The sequence below is a fragment of the Cryptotermes secundus genome, unplaced genomic scaffold, assembly GCF_002891405.2.
Source record: "Cryptotermes secundus unplaced genomic scaffold, Csec_1.0 scaffold234, whole genome shotgun sequence".
Classification (NCBI taxonomy): domain Eukaryota; kingdom Metazoa; phylum Arthropoda; class Insecta; order Blattodea; family Kalotermitidae; genus Cryptotermes; species Cryptotermes secundus.
This window is the reverse complement of record NW_019725843.1, coordinates 2,570,169-2,592,527: the sequence shown is the minus strand read 5'-3', so window position 1 is coordinate 2,592,527 and position 22,359 is coordinate 2,570,169. Positions and strand designations below refer to the sequence as shown.

Here is a 22,359-nt window from a genome sequence, read left to right as displayed (position 1 = left end):
GAACTGCATGAGGATTCACGTCTTGTCAACTCCCTATTACCTTATTTTCTTTTCTTTCCCCCCATGGATCTACAGTCCTTTTGGACCTTGGCCGCTTTTTCAGTTTCCTATTCCTACACACAGTCGGTAGGACACCTTGGACGGGGGATCAGTCCGTCGCAAGGTCTCTACCTACACAAGGAACAACACAGGCACAGAGTAAAGGCACACATATCCATGCCTCAAGTAGGATTCGAACCCACGACCCAAGTGTTCGAGCGGGCGAAGGCGGTTCATGCCTTAGACCTTGCGGGCACTGTGGTCGGCAACCTACTTACATAGATCTATAAATCGATTATTGAAGGCCCTTGAATGCTCTGAAACCAAAACTATGTTTGTGAAACAAGAGGCAAATTATCTTGTCATGATGGAAACGCCGGTGGAGAGAAGTGAACAGAGCGAAGAAATCCGCTATATTCTTATTCATAATAAATAACACTGACCCGTAAATGAACCAAAGATTGTTTAATCCAGTCTCTGATACATGTGACTGAAGCTTTTATTTCGTATTCGGGAGGACCGTGATTCGAATCCATGACTATAAGGTTCTTTTTTCTTTTTTTCGATTTCCTTAATCTGTTAGGTATTTCTTGTTCTTAAACAGCGGGATGCAACCCCTGAGGCGAAAAGTAATATCAGGGGAATAGAAACCATTTCTGAATAAACTCTGATACAAGTGAGTAAGCGTGGAGATGGTCAAAAAGAAAAAACTAACAATAGGGTTCGGAATCTCTGCTTAAGGTATTTTTTTTAATTCGCTTGGTGGGGGGTGGAGTCCAACTGGGTCCACTCGGCACGGCGGCCACTGATTGGCCTACTGTAGCCTGCCCCGGGTGATTATGATGATGGAAAATTTGGTAAAATGAAGATTGGCAGGTGAAACCGAAGTACTCGGAGAACACCCGCCCCAGCGCCACTTTGTCCACCACAAATCCCACTTGACCAGACCCTGGATCAAACCCGGGCCGCCGCGGTTGGAAGCCAGCGACTAACCGCTTGAGCTATAGCGCGGACATTCTGCTTAAGGTAAATAATGAGGCTGTTAAAATAGCCTATTCAGTGCAAGAATATTTTTTTGCACATACCATTGCTTTGCTTAATGCCTCATCTTTGAGGCGAGTTTCACAGTTTAAGAAACCACGACCTAGACCAAGGGTGGGTAAAATATGACCTGCTAAAGAATTTAGTCCTGTCCACAACTTTCTTGAGATATTACGCCATATTAATAATACCCAATTTGATAAATATTTATCATCTTGTATTCAGCAGGTATTTTAAATTTTGTATTCATGAATAACGAGATTAAATAAGATTTTAACGGAATATTTCTATTCGGAAGTTTTCGAGTCGCCAGGACATGTATTTACATAACAACACTGAATGACAAGGTCAGGACTCACCCAAAATGCGACTAAATCCATATACAGAACATTGTTCAATCATATTCCCATATCGTGTTCCAATTAACTATTACGATAAAGTAACTTTGGTGATTTTTGGTGTAAAAAGGTAAAGGTATCCCTGTAACAGGCCGTGAAGACCAATAGGGTTGTGAAAGGTTGAGGCTCCCACATTTTCTAGATAATCGGCTCACAGTTGGCGATGAGGTTGCCAGCCTTACGCGCCGGCCGCCCTTTACTACCCAGGAAGATTCATGGTACTCATTTCTGTTAGAGGCAGAGTTGACCCCAGGACCATAGGGCGGCTGGAAGGATTACGTAAATTTAAAAAAAGAAATCCACCTCATCGAGACTCGAATCCGCGACCTTTGGCCTTGTAGCATAGTGCCTCAACCATCTACACTACTGCGTACCCCGATTCTTGATGTATGCATGAAGTATATTGAGTTGCCTATTAACATACTTGTTACTAGGTTACCTGAGTAACAATTAATATTTCGGAAGATTTAATCTGGTACAAATCCCCTTGCACCCAGTGGATAGGTAGGAAGGAGGAAAGCCCTTCATGAGCCGGGAATCGAATCCTGGTCTCCCATCCAGTTACCAGCCACAACAGTTGCTTAGCTGACTCGTCTCATGGCCCCCAAAAAAGGTACAAGGCTGGTAAGCAAGGAGTATGCGCGATTTTATATAGCTCAGGTATTTCATGGAAAACTTCTTTTGTGTCTTGGTACTCTGTTCTTGTTGGCAAGTTTCTGATAAAGTGGTTAACTATTCATTGAGGGACTCCACTCCGGATATGACTCTGAGGGTCAAAGTTACAGGGCCTCTGTCACAATAGAGAATGAGACAAGAGTCCAGGTCTCTTGTCCAGATCAATAATTCACAATGAGGTTCATTTGATATGAATAATAAAGTTTGAGGTTTCTCAACCTATAAAAATTACATAAAATGTGGTGTAGAAACATCAAAAAAATAATTACCAATAAACCTTATAAACTACTACGACCTACTTTTCTTATTAACTTTTAAATTAAGAAAATTATGAGTACAAATCACAGAAATGAAATACAGAATTTGTGTCAATCTTATGTAATGTATTGTTGCCTTTAGTAAAATAAAGTAAGTAAAGGTATCCCTGTAACAGGCCGTGGAGGCCCATAGGGTTGTGAGACGTTGAGGGTCCCACATTTTGTAGACAATCGGCTCACAGATGGCGGTGAGGTTGTCAACCATACGCGCCGGCCGCCCTTTACCTCCAAGAATATCCCTGCCACTTATTTCTGTTAGGTGGGGGCACGCGGTAGCGTAGTTGGTTGAGGCGCTATGCTACAAGCCGGAAGGTCGCGGGATCAAATCCCGATGAGGTCTTCGGATTTTTTCAGTTGACCTAATCCTTCCAGCCGCACTATGGCCCTGGGGTTGACTCAGCCTCTAACAGAAATGAATACCAGGAATCTTCCTGGGGGTAAAGGGCGGACGGCACGTAAGGCTGAACTTACCGCCATCTATGAGCCGATTGTCTAGAAAATGTAGGAACATCGACATCTCACAACCCTATGGGCCTTCACAGCCTGTTACAGGGATATATTTACTTTACTTTATTTACTCATTCCTATTAGAGGTTGAGTCGAACCCAGGGCCACAGTGCGGGCGGAAGGATTAGGTCAATTGAAAAAAATGCAATGACCTCATCGTGACTTGAACCCGCGACCTTCCGGCTTGTAGCATAGTGCCTCAACCAACTACGCTATCGCGTTCCCCAAAATTATGACTACAGATCACAAAAGTGGAATATAAAATTTGTGTCAATCTTATGAAATTTATTGTTGCCTTTAGTGATAACGTTAATTTAACATATTATGTACAAACATATTATGTACAAACATATTTCTGGTCGCAAATAATAAATGCTTCACAACCTTAAAAGGTTCTGTTTTTCTCGTTTTGAAAAATGTTCTACACCGGCTAGTAGATGGGTTCTCAATTTTTTGGGTACCAGAAACGCCTAGAATAATATATAAGTTGTGCTTATTGTTGTAGGCCTCTTTCAGGTTCTTATGTGACAGGAGAAACATAAATATTTTTGCAACCTCTCCATGTCTTCAATAAGCTGTAAAAGTTCCTTTACAGTCATGAAAATATTGTCTCGGATTCAGCGAATCTTTATTGGACACTCAGTCTTATACACCGTACAATTATCACCTTAACTGTGTTCCGCGGCGGCTACCTTCCAACCGTCTTGTATGGAGACTAGATCCCAACTACCTTCAGCGGCAGCTTCCTGAAGACTGACTTCTGTATCTCTCGGCGTCTATCCTGAGACTGTCTCGGTGAATCCATTCAACCCCTTCTTATAACCTCGGCCGCTGCTATGCAAACGACCCTCTGTTGTCTATCACCAGGGATACGCTTTGTTGATACTGCAATACCTACGCAACGGCCAACTGTTGGGGCTACAATACCGCTATTGTCGCTACCAATGCAACGGTCTGTTTTGCGTTACTATGGAAGTGTCTTCTGGATTCCGAACATGTGACATTGCTCCCCGAACAGCCTAAAGGTTCTCCCTTGGTTTCGTTTCCTAAGGTGTTTTGCTGGCAACGTCTGCATTGGTCATCCAACCGCATCCGCCCCTCTCTTCAGTGATGCTCGCCCCGAGCACTCTCGTGGTCCAGAATTTGTTGGTCGCCTTGCCTCACATTCATACCTCGCTTTCATCCTTTCCTCATTCATTCTTGCTAGGGAGGCCGGTGCTTCTACTACCGGTTCCTCCCATGCGGGCCGTTTTCTTTCTTCCGCTTTGGAGGGGGTCGACCCTTCCACAGTGTCCAATCTTTGTTTTGCGTAGGCCGACGGAAGATTTGGCTATACGCTTCTCGATCTCTAGTCCAGTCGTCTTCCTGTATGTCCTGTTAGATTCTTTCTTTTCCAGTCGCGGCTGCTGTCTTCCACTCCATCCTCCTATACCGTTTGCGGTTTTCCTCCCTTTCCTCGGATGTCGAGGCTCTTCTACATCTCGGCTTCTCACGCCCTTGCTGCATCCCAGTTTCGGCTGATGTCTCCTCCCGGACGTGTATCCTGTCGCGTTTCCCCTCAGTATGCTGTCCCCGACCCAGTTCTTTCTGGGGACCCTGTTGCGCCCTGCTACTCTGGCACGGAAGGTCGTTCCCTTGCTGGCGAATCCCAACCTCTCGTGGGTCCACACTTTTTCTGGGCGGTGTTCCTGAGGATGTCTATCTTGAGTCGTGCCACATTCGCCCGACGTGTTGTCCTTCTGTGGTCGACGGCCAATTCTTTGTGGGGCCCACAATTTATACGCGTCAAGTTTTTCGGTATCTGGTGGCGGCGCTCCGCGGCCAGTTTTCGGTCCCTGCGCCTTTTCTGCTTCGGTTCCCCGACCGGCATTACTTCAGCGTCTATGTTTCGCCGTCTGCACTTATGTCTTCTGAATACAACTAAATTGAATATTACTGAATTAGGGACCTGCTACAAGTATGTATAGCTACAATTATATTTTACATAATTCTTAAGAATTAAGAATAAACATAGTTTGAGGGAATTAAGAATTAGTAATCCAGGGTTCCAGAAGTGAAACGGAGAGTTTCATGGAGGCAGGCCTAGGCCCAAACGAGGGCTGTAGCGCCAATGAAAAATAAAAAATCCGGGGACCTTGAGTGCAGTGGGGTTCTCAGACATGTTTACAACCACGGATATTACACGATTATGTCGCACAATTCCCTTTCCCTGAGATACATTTGATACCATGGAATATACCACATAGTTGGTTAGTTGCTGAGTCAGATATTTTTTCTAGACCTTTTACAAATGGAAAGGCCACAAAAATTAACAAAAACGATGTTAATCACCATTACTGCTTCGTAATCAGTACGTTCCCGTTTACATAACGTCTAAGAGAAGAAATATCTTGTCTGAGGAGCTTTATAATTTTCCTCAGTTGCCCTTCACAGTGTCAGGATAGCATTTCAAATTAAACAGCCGCTTCTTTCCACGTATTTTCCAATTCATTATTCACTAATCAACTTAACTGACTTAAGCAGCTTAGCAATTTAAAGCGCTATTAAATAACTTACTTAATACGAGCATGTTCCTCTCATATCTTTGAGGTGTCGACTTCATTTTGATCATTTTACAGACTTGTAGGACTCCTTGGACGAGGATCAGCCCGTCGCAAAGCCTCTTCCTAAACACAGGATAACACGAACACAGAATAAACACATACCGAAGATCCATGCCTTGTGTGGGATTCGAACCAACGATCCCGGCTGCCGAGCGAGTGAAGACAGTACATACTTTAGACCGCTCAGCTACCGTGACCGGTTGCCCTTAAATAAAACGAGAGTAAATAAGTAATTGATTCATTATCTTCTCTCTCCCTTACCCCACCGTCAGCAGACTTTACTCCGTGAAGAGTATGAAAAGTTAACTTGATCACGTGACTCACCATCAATTCATCAGTCGCGTGTCATGAAGGAAAGCTCCTCTCATCCATCAGTGCCTCTCTTGATGACAAATGACAGATGATTAACAAATTCCTGAGTCCCTTTCTGGCCTGAATGACATAACTACGAACAGCAGATCAAAGTGTTGTTCAGGAGTCATAATGCAATCTACAAATACATATGATAGTAACAGTCCAAGGGTCCAAATAAAAGTTGTTTTCTTCAACAAGTAATAGTTACTCATTTGACGTCACTTGGGCACATCCTTGTCTGTCTGCATGACGTACTGTCTTGACAGACTGAGCAGTGCAGTGGATTAGATCGCGTTTTTTTTGTTCCCCCCCCACTTGGCACTACAGCCCCAGTGGGCCTAGGCCTACCTTCTCCGTTCACTTCGGTTTTTCTAGATCTTACACATTCAGTAGGACTCCTTGGGCGGGTGATCAGCTCGTCGCAATGCCTCTACCTTTACACAAACACAGAAAAACGCACATAAACATCCATGCCCTGAGTGGGATTCGAACCCACGATCCCGGCGTCCGAGCGAGCGAAGACGGTGCATGTCTTAGACCGCTCGGCTACCGTGACCGGCTTAGATCGCGTTTACTAACTGAAATAAAGACTGTAAGGGGTGTTTTCTTTACAACAGGGCCTTTGTTAGAATGCATCACCCTCTCTCCCCCTCCACAATGCAGCTGCAACCACTGCCTTGCTAATTTTTGCCACACTAATCCACAATTCTCCTCACGTCTTAGATAAGGTCTCAAAAAAAGACCTGTGCTGAATGCATGCAGAAGTCGCAGGGCTTCAAATTAAATATGGTATGAACCTGCGTTATTAAAGGGAAGATTTCCTGGAAATATATGTGTACCGTGCTGTCCCGTACCGAGAACCCATGGGCCATGGGCTTGACGACCTAGGATTCGGAATTCTAGTCCCGGTGGGGTCAAGAATTTTCTTTAGCTCTTTCCCCGGGGGTAAAGCGGCCGGGGCGTGAAGCTAACCACTCACTTACAACTAGTACCGAGGTCAAGAAAATGTGGATCTATACATCCACTCCCCCATACGCATTCATGGCGTAGTGCTTAAGTAGTTAAGCATAGGGACAACTTTACCTTTTTACTCGTGTTTTAATGAAGATGCTTTTAGATGTATATTTTTACAGGTCAACAGCTGTGTCAAAAGCACAATTATTTCGTAAACATCGTCATCATCGTCGTCGGTAAAACAGCACTTTTGAGCCATGACCTTCCTTGGAAGATTCTACATAATTTGGTCCGGAGTTCGCTTATTTGGATTTCACAACAATAATTTTTACAGAGAAAGGTCGTCAGCCTTGGTCCGCGCCATAGTTGNGAATGTTTTTTGGTGGAATGAAGATTGACAGGGGAAACCGAAGTACTCGGAGAAAACCTACCCCAGTGCCACTTAGTCCACAACAAATCCCACTTGACTAGACCCGGGTTTGAACCCGGGCCGCCGCGGTGGGAAGCCAGCGACTAACCGCTTGAGCCATGGCGCGGCCCTGCCAATCTTCATTGCACCAAATTTTTCATCATCATAATCACCCGGGGCAGGCTACAATAGGCCAATCAGTGGCCGCCGTGCCGAGTGGACCCAGTTGGACTCCACCCCCCACTAAGCGAATTTAAGCAAGTCAGCCTTGCGTACAACCCCCTACCTGGAGCACCAAGTCCTTTATTAATGTCCCACAGTGAGAGGGTGACATATCCCCAGGCGCCGAGTTTCCTTTTCATTGCCTTCTACGACTCGCGTGGCTAGGGTGGAGGTATTCTATCCTACCTCCACAACGGGAACATTTATATCTACTTCTTCTGGCTCTACAGCCCCAGTTTTGGGCCTTGGCCTAGCTCCATGAAACTCTCAGTTTCATTTCGGTTTACTTAATCTTAGACATTCGGTAGAACTACTTCGGCGGTTGATCAGCTCGTCGCAAGGCCTCTACCTCTACATAAACACAGGAAAGCGCGCACGCGCATCATATACACAAACACTAAACATCTATGCCCTGAGTGGGATTCGAACCGACGATCCCGGCATGTCGTTAATTTTGTTATCAATATTTTGTATATTTCCTTCTTTTCTTCAATTCTGATTTGTTTTTCAAAAAATAATAATAATAATAATAATAATAAACATGTAGAAAGCAGGCACCTGGTTTGCCCCTGCCAGAGCCCATGTTCCTTCCAGTTTTCAGTTACCACATGGAAGGAAATGTCTATTGGAAATCAAAACTCGTGCAATGAATATTAATACATACAAACACCTAAATAAACTATTTATTTAACAACACAATGATATAGGCCTTTACATGAGTATGTTTTAACAGTTTACTATAAAATATAATTATGTGTGATACAGTTACAGAGAATTAATGACACCATAAATTATACTAAATTAACTTCAATCAGAATGTCATCATAAATTTGGTTAACATATATATTTTATTGTAAATAAGACTTGTGCAACTTGGTATGTTAGCTGATTAACCTGACAATAAAACATTTCAGTAAATAAAAATGTTAATCCCATACAACTACATTTTTATTGTAGTTAACACACAGGGCCAGACACAGCTGACAATAAGTAAAATATTGAAATTCAGTTTGTTCCTCCAAGAAAATGTCTCACATTCATACATCTAACGGTTACCAAAGCTTTGGAAATTAAGTGTTGTTCACGCCTGCAAATTAAAATGTTTGTGACAGAAATATAGCAATAATTATCAATTAAAGAACAAAAAGGATATTCTTTTCTAAATATGAGACAATTGTATGAATAAATCAGGAATGCAGAAATAAGTTTTTGGATAATCTTAGAAACCCATGTAATATAATTACTAATTTCAGACATAGATCTAAGAGCTGTGAGCCATTAAATTTGGCATTTTCAAATGAACTAATATATTTAATTAATTCAGACATGTAGAACAAATCAGATTATTCAATGAAGATTCCAGGATAAATGCGCAGCATTTATAGGACAAGACTACGGGAGGATATACCAACGGGAACAAGGAGGATGCAAGATGAGGTCATAAAAGAGCAACAGGGATGAAACATACATGATGATGATGATGATGATGATGTTGATGACGATAGTTGTGGGAATGAAAATTGTGATTTTGGCTGCGTAGCAATGGTAGTAATTTTTATGAAGTTGATGATAGTGATTACAATGGTGTGACTTTGACATTTATGATAATGTTGTGATGGTGGTGTTATGTGATTTCAGAACTAGCGACTGATATTGTAGTGGCGGTGCTGCTGCTAATGATGATGATGATGATGATGATGATGACGATGACAGTCGTGATTGTGGTAATTACTGTGATTGTAGTGATTTCAGAGTACTGGTAATGGATGTTATTTTGATTGCTGAAATTCTGATAGTGTTGGTGATTGCAATAACAATGCCTAGGCAGCTCCCTTCTTAAATCTGCATTTCTAAGCAGCCATGTTCAGTGCCATTTGAATAACGAATCATTTGGGTAAATATTTATTAAAAAAATCACTAATCCTCTTAACTTACTCCACTAATCTGGCTATTTTGTTTATCTACTGCACTGTAATATTATTATATCTATTTTAACATTATTTATAAAACTGTTCAAAGGATAGCAATATTATTGTAAATTACTCCAGTTTACAATTTAAATGAAATTAGGATGTTGTGATAAATTTAGTCAACAGCGTTCAAATTGTTCGACCCAGAATGCTGTCCGTTGTTGTGAGTGTTATGTGCAACTCTCTTGGTATCCTCATGCTTCTTTGCAATTTGTAGCGCAATCCTCTCCTGCAATAACAATAAGACAGATGTAGTACTGGGTTACACCCGGCCTCTATAACTGATCCCTTTTTTTTATTATTGCTAGTGGGGTTGGGACTAAGTCCCTTGTACTGCGGCCACTTCTGGCCTATTGTACCAGCCCCAGATGATAGGTGAGGGTGATTGTGGAGCAATTGGTGGAAAGAAGATGGGCAGGGGAAACCGAAGTACTCTGAGAAAACCTGCCCCAGCGCCACTTTGTCCACCACAAATCCCACTTGACCAGACCCCGGTATCGAACCCGGGACGCCGCGGTGGGAAGCCAGCGACTAACCGCTTGAGCTATGGCTCGGCCCTTAACTGAACCCTTAATTTAGCGTTATGAAAGACAGTTCTCTCACGAGGACTCCAATTTATCCTAAATGCTACAAATGGTCAAAACAACGTGCGTATAGACGCATTAAAATGAATCAATATATGGCGTTAAAAATTCTTATTCGTAACTGGCACTTTTTAAGAAGTTTTCTCGTAAAATACTTCATATTTTTTCGGGAATATTTCTAACGAACGATCGCTTTAGAGTTAGCTGTTTGGTATTTTGATATATTCGTACATGAGCAAGATCAGTTTCTCTGACATTGTTTGGTTCGGAAAAATTACGAGCTTAGCAACCTGAAACAACATGTGCGGCTTAAAATTCTGTCTCACTTGTACAAATAAATGGGTGTTTCAAATTCAACGAACTTGAGATAGCTTCCGGCTGATCGATGATTCGACACATCGACGATCGCGTGTCTAAAAGCCCAAGCGATATTCGTTCTGTTGTCAATCGACTGTTGACAATTCGCGTGCGCACTGGCGAGGTTGACAAGCTCAGTGACGTCAGCCAACCATTGAGGTAGTGCAGTCACCAATGCTCACTGTCCTTTATTAACATTCTACAACATACTGAGAAAAGACCGTGAAATGATGCACCTTACAGGGAAGAGCAAAAGAAAAAAAAAATTCTAAAATTCGGTTCAGTAAGCAACGAAACGGTAATCGACTATATTTAAAGAAAATATATAAGTTTGAGTAATGGAAGGGGGGTTATTTATTAGGGATTACATACTTGTGTGTGTGTGTGCGTGTGTGTGCTATTTTACGATTCTGTCACTAGCCAAAATATATAATGCATTAAATTGATAAATATGACAATGTTGAAGGAATCGGTCGTTACGTAATCGAGGTGCTACCCCTCAGCATCAGCCTGGAGGGCCTGGAGGAAAAACGAAAAAATTCAGTCTGTACTGCTGATATCTCGGCAGAGATTCGAACCGACCACCTTCAGAATGCAATCTAAAAGCGTTACTGCTACACCAATCTCTTCGCTAGGAATTACGCCTTAAAATATATGAAAATGTATATAGCGTAAAGGAGTACATACATTCGGAAATTTCGCCTTAGAAAATGAAAATATATACATTTGATTTCAACCAATATTTACACTTGTAACAGAATACAAACGCAGGTATAACCTGATTTACACGACAAGAAGAAAATGCTCAATAACCGGAAGTTGAATAGTTTTCCCCTTTAGAGGCAACATGAAAACATGACGTTACAATCTTGTACGTTTATATTTCGGATATTTGAGTCTCTTTTTTCTACATTATTTAAAATTAAATAACTTAATAGCCTATTTCGGTGGAGTATTTTTAAATAAAATCAGTGTAACCTAACGTAATTAAGCCGATCACGGTGGTCGCGCCATTTAAAGTATGAAATATTTTTGACCGCTCAAACACTGGAATCGTGGATTTGAATCCCACGCATGGCTGTTTACTATTATTCTGTATTTATGTTGTCCTGCTTATGTAGCGGCCTTGCAACCGGGCTGATCCCCTGTTCAAGGAGTCCTACCGACTGTCTGTAAGATTCAAATTTCAAAATTTATTAATTCTGAACGGGCATAGGCAGAAGGGCCTCATTCGTTAAGGTAGAAGAAGAAGAAGTATGGAAATAAATATGGATATGTATTAAAATGTTGGGGTTGTAATATTTTATTATCTATAGAATGAATACTGCAGAATGCTAAACAAGTTCAATACGCGGCCTTATTTTATTGTTTCCAGTTTGAAAATCATAGGTCACTGAAACACCGACTATAAATTAGAATCACTCGATATCTTTGTATAAAGTGACACAGCATTGTTCAGTTAACGTGGACTGATGGTAGGGTCCAATGTTTTCAGGAACACAATGAAGGAAACAATTATAGTAAGGTAAAAAGTTGCTATCCCTGTAAAAGTTCGTGGAGGCCCACAGGGCTGTGAGACATGGAAGCTCCCACATATATTTACACAATCGGCTCACAGATGGCGGTGAGTTTGTTAGTCCTATGTGCCGGCCGTCCTTTACCCCCAGAGTACTTATCTTATGATAACTGGCACTCAGATTCCTACTCTCGAATCTGAGCATTATGATTTAAATCTAAAGTTACTTTGAATTAATTATAACATCTGATTTGTTATCGCAACATCCTTAAGATGCAATGCCTCAGTAACTGAGATCACTTTGTACTAGCCATGCAGGTAACTACACACAGAACATAAACATTACAACATAACTGACAGTTCTAAATCTCATCACCATTGTACTTCGCTATGCCGCCTTACATATGAAAGAAATTAACATCAAGACCAATGACAAGGACCAATGTGAATACGGAAGAAAGCTTCCTGAAAATATGTATATTCCATATAAGTACATCTTTCTAATATTAGTTCTGACACCGGTCTAGAAATCCGAGATTAACGGCTGTGGGAATCAGTTACGCTTACCACGCGACACCCTCTATCCGCTAAAGCTGGCATTAATTTTGCCGACAAGAGCGGACTAAAAGCCACGGGGTTGAGTTTATTAGTTCTGACAATGTTGCTGTAAACATGTAAGGGCCCCAGTCCATAAAACACAGCCCTTCTTGAGAAGCTAACAGTCGCCAAGCTAATACAGAAATTCCACGCTAACAAGATCCTAATTTTGATCTCTATCATGAGCCAGTCCACATCCTTGCAACGTACGTTTTAATACTCATCTAAATAGACGTCTTCTGTTCAGGTATTGTGACTAACATTCTGTGTGCATTTCCCATTTCTCTCTGTCTATATACTCGTATGACAGCAAATGAAACCTTCCTACGGCAGAACCATTTACATCTGTGTGCTCAGAAGTTGACCAGTCCTTACCAGCAGCTGCGATGTAAAGGTATTGACATCCTTGAGGATATCTTGCAGTTTGATGAGCTGGATCCTGGCCCTGGCAATGACAGTCTCCTTCGCTCCGTCAAGATTTGTTGTCTGCAAATAGGAACAGGCGTGGTCAGAAACCAGTCTGCTTGTAACATTCCAGCCAGCAACGGACTTGCTGGAGGACAGTGTTATTAAACAAGAGGAAACACACAGACATCCATGCCTTGACTGGGATACGAACCCACGATCCCAGTGTTCGAGGGGCGAAGACATTTCATGCTTTAGACCGCGCGGCCACTGTGATCGGGGAAACAAGCATACACGAAATATAAAGCATGAAATTTGGAATATCTGATTAATTATGATAATACAAAAATAACAAAAACTAAAGATATTACTTAGAAGTGATGATGATGATGATGATGATGATGATAATAATAATAATAATAATAATAATAATAATAAAGTTGTCCCTGTGCTTAACTAATTAAGCACTATGCAATGAAGGCATATGGGAGATTGAATATACAGATGGGCATTTTCTTGACCTCGGAACTAGCTGGAGGTGAGCGGTCAGCTTCTAATCCCAGCCGCTTTACTCCTGGGGAAAGAGCCCCCGGTACCCATTAGATAGGAGATTGGGTGGACCACAGAGCCGGTCTGGACGACGTCAAAGAGAGAAAATCATGACCTTACTGGGACTCGAACTCCGACCTTTCAGTCGTCCAACGAGTAGCAAAGTCGCTATATCGACTGTGCTATTCCGGTTCCCAATAACAATTCAATTCAATTCTTCTTTATTTACGTGCAAACTTAACAGCAAAGAGGTAAAATTACAACGTTAGCACGAGTACACTGAAATGCACAAAATAATTGAAGAGCAAAATACAAAATATGACAGTCTATATAATGGCAATAAATTAATAATAATTCCAAGAAAAATTAAAGTTAGCGTTAACGTGCGAGAAACATAAAATAAGTACATTTCCAATGGTTATGCCATTTTGTGGCGAGAAAGGACAATACACGTACACACACACACATATAGAAGTTAATAATAATAATAATAATAATAATAATAATAATAATAATAATAATAATAATAATAAAAATAATAATAACAACAACAACAACAATAATAATAATAATAATAATAATAATACGATAAGCCTAACTAACCTCGACTCCGGTTCTCTGATAAGGATGTGTAGTGTTACCTTGACAACGAAGTCAGCCAGTAGAGTACAATAGACAGCGGTGACGCGAAGTGACTGCGAGATGATAGGAGACAAGGCAGCGATGCCTCCTCGCGAGTAATTGACAATATGGACGACGCGGCGGGCCAACTCCTTTGTCACCATCACTGTCAGCTGCTCCAGGTTGGCGGGCCTCTCCTGCTTCACCGGTTCATCTTTGCTGAGGTCCTCCCAAAGTGCCGCTAGCTTTTCTTTAAGCGCTTTGGGGTCCTTCGCCAGCTGCAGAAATGCATCCTATGTATGCACGTACATCAAGCGTTCTATGCTAGAACTACATGCAACAAACACTACGTGAAAGTCTACTGAATCTTCATCACAGTACACTGCAACAAAATTAGGAGTTCTAAAGCCAAGAATTTCGAAAACAACCCCACTTTTCGGAAGGAACATATTTTTTCCGTATTGTGGATAAAAGAGTAAGTCAAGCAAGAAAGCAGTTGAGCTTGCCACCTGTTTATGCTCCTTTCTTACTTGTCTTTCCCTTCGACCCTGAAGATGAAGGCGATATGTTCCTCCGAAACGTCAGGATTTCTCCAATCTACACGGCGATATAACCCGAAAACCACACTCTTCATAGACACCGCCGTGAGAACCAAGGATCTAACATTCTCTTATATGCGTGTAGTACGCTGTAAGGTAAAGCTATCCCTGTAACAGGCCGTGGAGGCCCATAGGGTTGTGAGACGCCGAGGCTGCTACATTTTCTAGACAATCTGCTCACAGATGGCGGTGAGATTGTCATCCTTACTCGCTGGCCGCCCTTTACCCCTCAGGAAGATTCCTGGTACTCATTTCTGTTAGAAGTTGAGTCGACCTCAGGGCCACAGTGCGGCTGGAAGGATTTGGTAAATTAAAAAAAAAAAAATCCAGTGACCTCATCGGGACTCAAACCCGCCACCTTCCAGCTTGTAACATGGTGCTTCAATTACACTACCGTTACTACATAAATGAGAGCTGTTTTGATGTTGTTTTTAAGAAAAATTGAAAACAGCTTTCGCCTGGCAGAGTCCACCCCGATCACCTGTTCTCCATTGTACTTTGAAGTACATCTTACCAGTTCCCCTGTGTAGAGCACGAGACGTAGGGCGTCCTCACTATACTGTCTAAGCACCTTCAGCTCGGCCACTGTGTATTCGGTCAGGCGATGCCTCAGCTTCCGTGAGAAGCGATCGGCTCGTTGAATCGTCTGCACCCCCTTAATGTTCATAAGGAAACTGTTCACTTCTGTAATCACAAATAAACACATCTGCACTCAACTCAACTACTATCTAAAATCATAACGATTAGAATATACAACATACGTTTAAAAATACGTAAACATTTCCCTCTTGTTTTATGTCCGTGTACATGGGTGTGAAACTTGGTCTTTCAAATTAAGAGAAGAATATAGACTGAGGGCTACTGCATCGGAGCGCAATGTTTTGTTAGATATAGAGATGTTATGAAAATTTCGTCTGCACAACTACAATATTGTGACATGACGCCCGAAGGCCGGATTTGTTGAGACAGAGGAGTAGTCAATTGCTATTCAACGGCTCTGTAAACACGTTTCAGCGATAACGCCCAATAATGGAAGTATTCAGAGAATTACTGGGTTTCTGGATTTTTTCCATCGTCTGGAATTCTAGGTAACAGAAGACACGATGTTTCGGAAACTGGATCTGTTTCCGTCTTCAGGTGAGGAACGAAGACACCTACTCAGTTGGGCCCCTTAGGAAGAGCTAATCTCAATCACTGGACAACTCCGAAACGTCGTGTCTTCTATTACCTAGAATTCCGGACGATTGAAAAAGTCCAAAAACACAGTGTGCCATCCACCATCGTCAGAACCGTTTATAATCCAAATGGAAGTATTGTTGAGAGACGGTGTTTTTCGTTGTGTCTGCCCTTTCTACGAACTTAGAACCAACTTTTTAATTATTATAACCCATTAATTTGCATCATTCGCTATTTTATATTGCTCTCACCGAGTACGTATCCTCACAAGTTCGAACCCCCATCCTTCCCTATTCTTATCTTTCTTCGCCAATTTTAAGTAACTTCTAACTTCATGGAGCTGAGCCCTTCTTGAGAAGCCCCCAATTGTGCAGCTACTCAAGAACTTCTAAGAATTTTATGGAACCAGAAATTTCATTACCGTGTTCACAAGAACCCTTCACTTGTTCCTATTCTGCGCCAGATCAATCCAATTCACACCATTCCATCCCATTTCTCTAAGATCCATTTTAATATTGTCTACCCACGTACGTCTTGGTTTTTCTAGAGGTCTGTTTCCTAGTAGCTTTACCACCAACATCCTACATGCATTCTTTTCGCCCCATTCCTGCTACATGCCCTGGCAATCTCATTCTCTTTGACTTGATCATTCTAAGTATACTTGGAGAAGAATACAAGTTATGAAGCTCCTCATAATGCAGTTTTCTCTAATCTACCCTCACTTCATCTCTCTTCTGTCCAAATATTCTCAACACCCTGTTCTCAAACACCTTCAGTATATGTTCCTCCCTTAATGTCAGAGACCAAGTTTCACACCCAATATTAAGAACATATTGTGACTAATGCTTGCAGTGTATACCAATATGAATTGACATGTCAACACTGACCGCGGTGCATATTCGTATCAGGCAGTAATGAATATACAGATAGCCTGAAGATTACCCTTACTGCCGAAACATGAACCAATAATATTCGCATACCTGTATATATTGCGTTTTTTAGAACTAGCATAATTTCTATACAGCTCAGAGCTCGGTGGAGCCTTTTTTGAGAATACGGTGATTAACTTTTGGGTTTCATGCAAGCAGGAAATGTCTTTACCAAGAGAATAACGATCAGATATATGGGTATAATGGGGTCAGTGTACACAACAATATTCTTGAGAAACAAAACAGACATTATTGTATCAACATTTGCTTCATTTTTCTGTTGACGCTACATGTTGCCGCTCTCATAGTGGACCATCATCACGGGAAACGATCAGATATTCAAGATATATTCTGTACATATAGAAGTTACTAGAAAGTAAGTGGCCTCCGTAGTCTAGAGGTAACATTCCCACCTCATGACTCGTAGTACGCTGGTTCAAATACCCGGCGGAGGTCGTCGAATTTTTAAGGGCGGAAAAATTCAGGGAACAAGTTCTCCGGGAGGGACTTTAAGCCGTGGGTCCCGTGTCGTAGCTTTACGGCACGTAAAAGAACCTCATACCTCCAAAGGAGGTCACTGAGCAAAATTGCAGACGTTTGCCGCCCAACAGCAGTCACTAATACTTCCGGTAGATGGGGGAAGCATTATAGATACTCCTCAGCCAGTAGAGAGCCGGTCTCGCTGGGTGGGTGGGACTGATGGTAAGCACCAATACCGGTAGGATATAGAGGCTGGTAGAAATCACAGAGGGAAGTACAATGGACCACTACAGGTCTAAGTGCATGGGGAAACCCACCCTCTCTAATAACTAACTAACTACTAAAAAGTAAGTTATATATAAACCATCAGGTATTTGATTTTAAAATCGAAGTAAGAGAAACGCGTGTGGAATTTCATTTTGGTGTTCATATTGAAATGTAGTAGTTTTTTAAAATATGCTTGAGATACAATAAAACTCTAGGCCTAAACTAATGACCTAATACGAGTAGTTTGTTATAAGTTACAGTTAAAACTAATATCAATATTTTGAACAGAAATCAAGTTGTTCACTGCCTCACCTTGATTTCCATCAGGTGCGGTGCCTGGCAAATACTGGTCCACATATTTGTCGGCCACTGCAATAACATTATCGAGCCTGAGGATTGCAGATGTAGCCTGACTCAGTCCGAACTGCTTCACTGTGTCAGCCCTTCGCAGGACGGGCAGCACGACAACACTACTCACATATTCCTTTGTGTTCTCGTATATCTGCAACAAATAACACCAAGCCCACCTCTGATTTTCTGATTAAGGACGATATAGAAGCTTAGACACGACTAAAAGAAAGGCGGAAATCTCGATCCGTAATTATGGAAAGGCGTAAATATAGATTCATGACTGCTTTTGTCAACGAAATTCTATGTTTGGGTTTTAACTGACGAGGGAACGTTGGAATTTAGATTTATTTCTAAAATAAAATCAGATTTTTCAATTTGTTAAAGGTAAAGTTATCCCTGTAACAGGCCATGAAGGCACATAGGGTTGTGAGACGTCGAGGCTCCCACTTTCTCTAGATAATCCGCTCACAGATGGTGGTGAGGTTGTCAGCCTTACGCGCCGGCCACTCTTTACCCCCCCAGGAAGATTCCTGGTACTCATTTCTGTTAGAGGCTGAATCGACCCCAAGGCAATAGTGCGGCTGGATGGATTAGGTCAATCGAAGAAAATCAAATGACCTCATCAGGAATCGAAACTGCTACCTTCCGGCTTCTAGCATAGTGTCTCAACCATCTACGCTACCGCGTGTTCCTTTCTTGTACTTGTTACTAAAATAAAACTAGGGATTTGAATTTTTTAGTAAGGAAAAGCCAGATATTAGAATGTGTTACTTTAGGAAGGTGAAGATTTGGTTCTGTGACTATGACAACGTCGGATATTTCGATGCGACTTGTTACTAAAAGACAGGAAAGCACGTGGTTCTTGAATTGTGACTTAAAACGACGAAGATTTGAACTTGAAACTAAATAAGATACGCTGTTATATTTCCTGCGAAGTGAAAATGGATTTTCTTTAACATAAGCAGGCTTCAAGTGCTTAATTCCAGATTACTCATTTTTCTGCGCGGATGAGTTTTCGATCTTTTACAGAAGACGGGAGATCCTCTCCACGTCATCAAGACCGGTTCTGAAGACCAAGCAGCCTCCAGGTTAACGAGTAGCGGGTGTTATTTCTCCGGGGGTAAATTGGCAGAGACGTGAAGCTAACCACTCACCTCCAACTAGTGTCGAGGTAAAAAATACGCTCATCGAGCACAGTGCTTAATTAGTTAATGACAGGGAAACTTTACCTTTTTGAACTTTCACTGACGTTTCCAATATTTGGGCTGAAGAGAGATGAAGTGACAGGAGGTTGGAGAAAACTGCATAATGAGGAGCTTAATAATTTGTACTCTTCTCCAAGTACTTGTATAAATAGAATGATCAAGTCAAGGAGGACGATGTGGGCAGGGCATATAGCACGAATGGGGGAGAAGACGAATGCATAAAGGATATTGGTGGGAAAACCAGAATGAAAGAGACCACTGGGAAGACCAAGATGTAGATGAGTAGAAAATATTAAAATGGATCTTAGAGGTGGGATGGTATGGATTAGATTGATCTGGCTCAGGACAGGGACCAGTGGAGGGCTCTTGTGAACACGGTAATACGAGTAAACCTTCTGGTTCCATAAAATGCTGGGAAAATTCTTGAGTATTTGCAGATTTGGCGGCTCCTCAAGAAGGGCTCAGCTCCATGAGTAAGTAAATAAGTACTGACCTGTCCAGGTGGCAGAGTGACCAATGGGACTCTTCCCTCGACAACGTCGAGGCCCCTACATAACAAGGAATCAAGAAGTGTTATAGGTCTCTCCAACACAGTCACTGCTGGCAAAGTGGTTTCGAGGGCCACCTGCAGAGAGGCCTCAGCTGTGTTCAACCCCCAGCTCACCAGCGAGTTGGATTTCTGCAAAATCACAAGGAATTAAATACTGAGAATACCACTAATTCATAAGGGTCTGGTAAAGCATGTATATTGTATATTGGTTTCTGATGACTGTTTGTGATCTTGAACATTTGTCGTTTGGACTTTCGAGGCGAAACTGAGGCTATTCTGTACATTTATTATGCTTTCGCACCCAATGCGATAGAGGTACACTCACTCGTAAAAAAGTAAAGTAAGTAAAGCTATCCCTGTAACGGGCCGTGGAGGCCCATACGGTTGTGAGACATTGAGGGTCCCACATTATCTAGACAATCGGCTCACAGTTGGCGGAAAGGTTTTCAGCCTTACGCACCAGCCGCCCTTTACCCCCCAAAATATTCCTGGTACTCATTTCTGTTAGAGGCTAAGTCGACCCCAAGGCCGTAGTGCGGCTGGAAGGGTTTGGTCAATTGAAAAACTCCAATGACCTCATCGGAACTTGAACCGGCACCTTCCGGCTTGTAGCACAGTGCCCCATACTCACTCGTAGGTCCACGATTTCTTCATCTGGACACTGGACGGAAGTGATTGGTGATCTTAGTTCCCTGGTGGCTTTACAGCCGAGGAATGAACTCGCGGATATGACGCTGGTTGAGCTTGACTATGCAGTGAACAGGATATTCTGTACCCCCGTCGGGAATCAAAACCCCGTTTCTCCAATAATATTGCAAGTGGCCTAAGATAGACATAAGTAGTAACCTACTGTCTTCTGACATGTTATTCCATGTACTCTGATGGAAATTTACCGAACGTTTCGGTGGAAAATAATGCCTCCATTTTCAGTCTCGAAGATTAAACCAGAAACCAGTAGGCACCAACTTCTGCTCGACCTTGATGACGCAGGCAGTATATTCTTCCAAAACGTTGTTGAAATTATACCAGACAACACGGCATCACATCCCAGAATACACTACTCTTCCTGGTCACCGCTGTGAGAATTTCGATTCCCACATTTATACGATCGACTCTCAAACAGATTTGGGGGGCAAAGTTTGCAGAGATGAGCACTGCTTTACCTTGATCCTGGTATAGACGTCAGCCGCCAGATGGCAGCCCGTCTCAACAATGGGCAACTTGATAATTCGAGCAACGGACACCAGCTGGGGTAACTGCTCGTCTCCCATGTTGCTCTCCGCTCTTCTCGCTTGGACACTCAGATACATCTGTCGACAACAATCAATGTTGATTATTTAATGACGATGTCAATATCGAGACTATATAGGGTATAGTGATCAGAGTTCCTGGCTATAAAATCAGAGGTTCCGGGTTCGATTTCCGGCCCTATAAGATTTTCTGAGAAGTAGTGGGTCTGGAACGGGGTCCACTCAGCCTCGTGACGATAACTGAGGAGCTACTTGAATGGAAAAGTAGCGGCTCCAGTCTAGAAAACCGAAATTAACGGCCGTGGGGATTCGTTGCTCTGACCACGCGACACCCTCTATCAGCAAAAGTTGGCACTAACTTCGCTGACAAGCGGCGGTCGCTCCGTCGGTATAGTTCGCTTGCAGACTAAAGCAACGGAGTTTGATTTTTTCCGGTCACGGTAGCCGAGCGGTCTAAGACATGTGCTGTCTTCGTTCTCTCGGAAGCCGAGATCGTGGGTTCGAATCCTAAAAAAGTTATAGATATTTGGTATGTGTAGGAGATTTCAATGCCTGCCAATGTAGGTAGGGAAGACATTTTCAAACCAACAACTGAGGATGAGAGTTTTCACGAAATTAGTAATAATAATGGAGTTAGAGCAGTAAAGTTTTCCACATCCAAAAATCTTATTGTCAAACGTGCGAAGTTCCCACATCGTAACATTCATAAATTTACTTGGACATCTCCTGACGGGAAGATACACACTCAAATCGACCACATTTTGATAGACAGGAGACGGCATTAAAGTATACTTGATGTCCGATCATTCAGGGCAGCAGATTGTGATCCCGACAACTACCTGGTCGTGGCAAATGTTAGGGAAAGACTGGCAGTGAGCAAACAGATGAGGCACACAGTTCATATGGAGAGGTTCAATCTCAAGAAATGTAACGAGGTAGAGGGTAAAGAGCAGTATAGTATCGAAATCTTAAACAGGTTCGTGTCTTTGGAAAATTTGGACACTGAGGTGGATGTTAATAAAGTTTGGGAAACTGTTAGAGAGAATATAAAAATTTCAGCCAAAGATAGTCTAGGTTATTATGAATCGAAGAACCATAAGCCATGGTTTCATTAAGAATGTTAAAAATTATTCGACCAAACGAGACAAACGAAATTGCAGCGATTATAGGATACAAGCGAAATAAATGGGGATAATCTGAACAATATAAGACGTGAAACCAGCAGCCATTTCAGGAACAAAAAGAGGGAATATCTGAAAGACAAAATTGATGAGCTTGCAATGAACAGTAAGAACAAGAACATTAGAGACCTGTAGAGAGGAATAAATAACTTCAAGGGGGTTACCAACCTAAAAGTAGCTTAGTGAAAGATGAGAATGGTGATCTGCTTGCAGATTCTCACAACATTTTGAATAGGTGGAGGAACTACTTCTC

General features: G+C 42.1%; 1 protein-coding gene across 3 annotated transcripts in view; it reads right to left on the bottom strand.

The window, feature by feature from the left end:
- Positions 1-8,186: 8,186 nt before the first annotated feature.
- Positions 8,187-22,359, bottom strand: part of LOC111863663 (lipid storage droplets surface-binding protein 1) — a 30,789-nt gene continuing 16,616 nt past the window's right edge. For 2 of the 3 annotated variants that reach the window (XM_023850165.2, XM_023850167.2), the window contains exons 2-8: positions 20,839-20,985; positions 19,619-19,804; positions 17,882-18,071; positions 15,232-15,401; positions 14,139-14,396; positions 12,919-13,029; positions 8,187-9,718 (exon numbers count right to left, since the gene is read on the bottom strand). In XM_023850165.2, coding sequence (XP_023705933.1) covers positions 9,605-9,718; positions 12,919-13,029; positions 14,139-14,396; positions 15,232-15,401; positions 17,882-18,071; positions 19,619-19,804; positions 20,839-20,985 — 1,176 coding nt within the window. In that variant the 3' untranslated portion in view covers positions 8,187-9,604. The remainder of the gene's footprint in view (positions 9,719-12,918; positions 13,030-14,138; positions 14,397-15,231; positions 15,402-17,881; positions 18,072-19,618; positions 19,805-20,838; positions 20,986-22,359) is intronic. The other variant, XM_023850166.2, reaches the window with a different exon arrangement.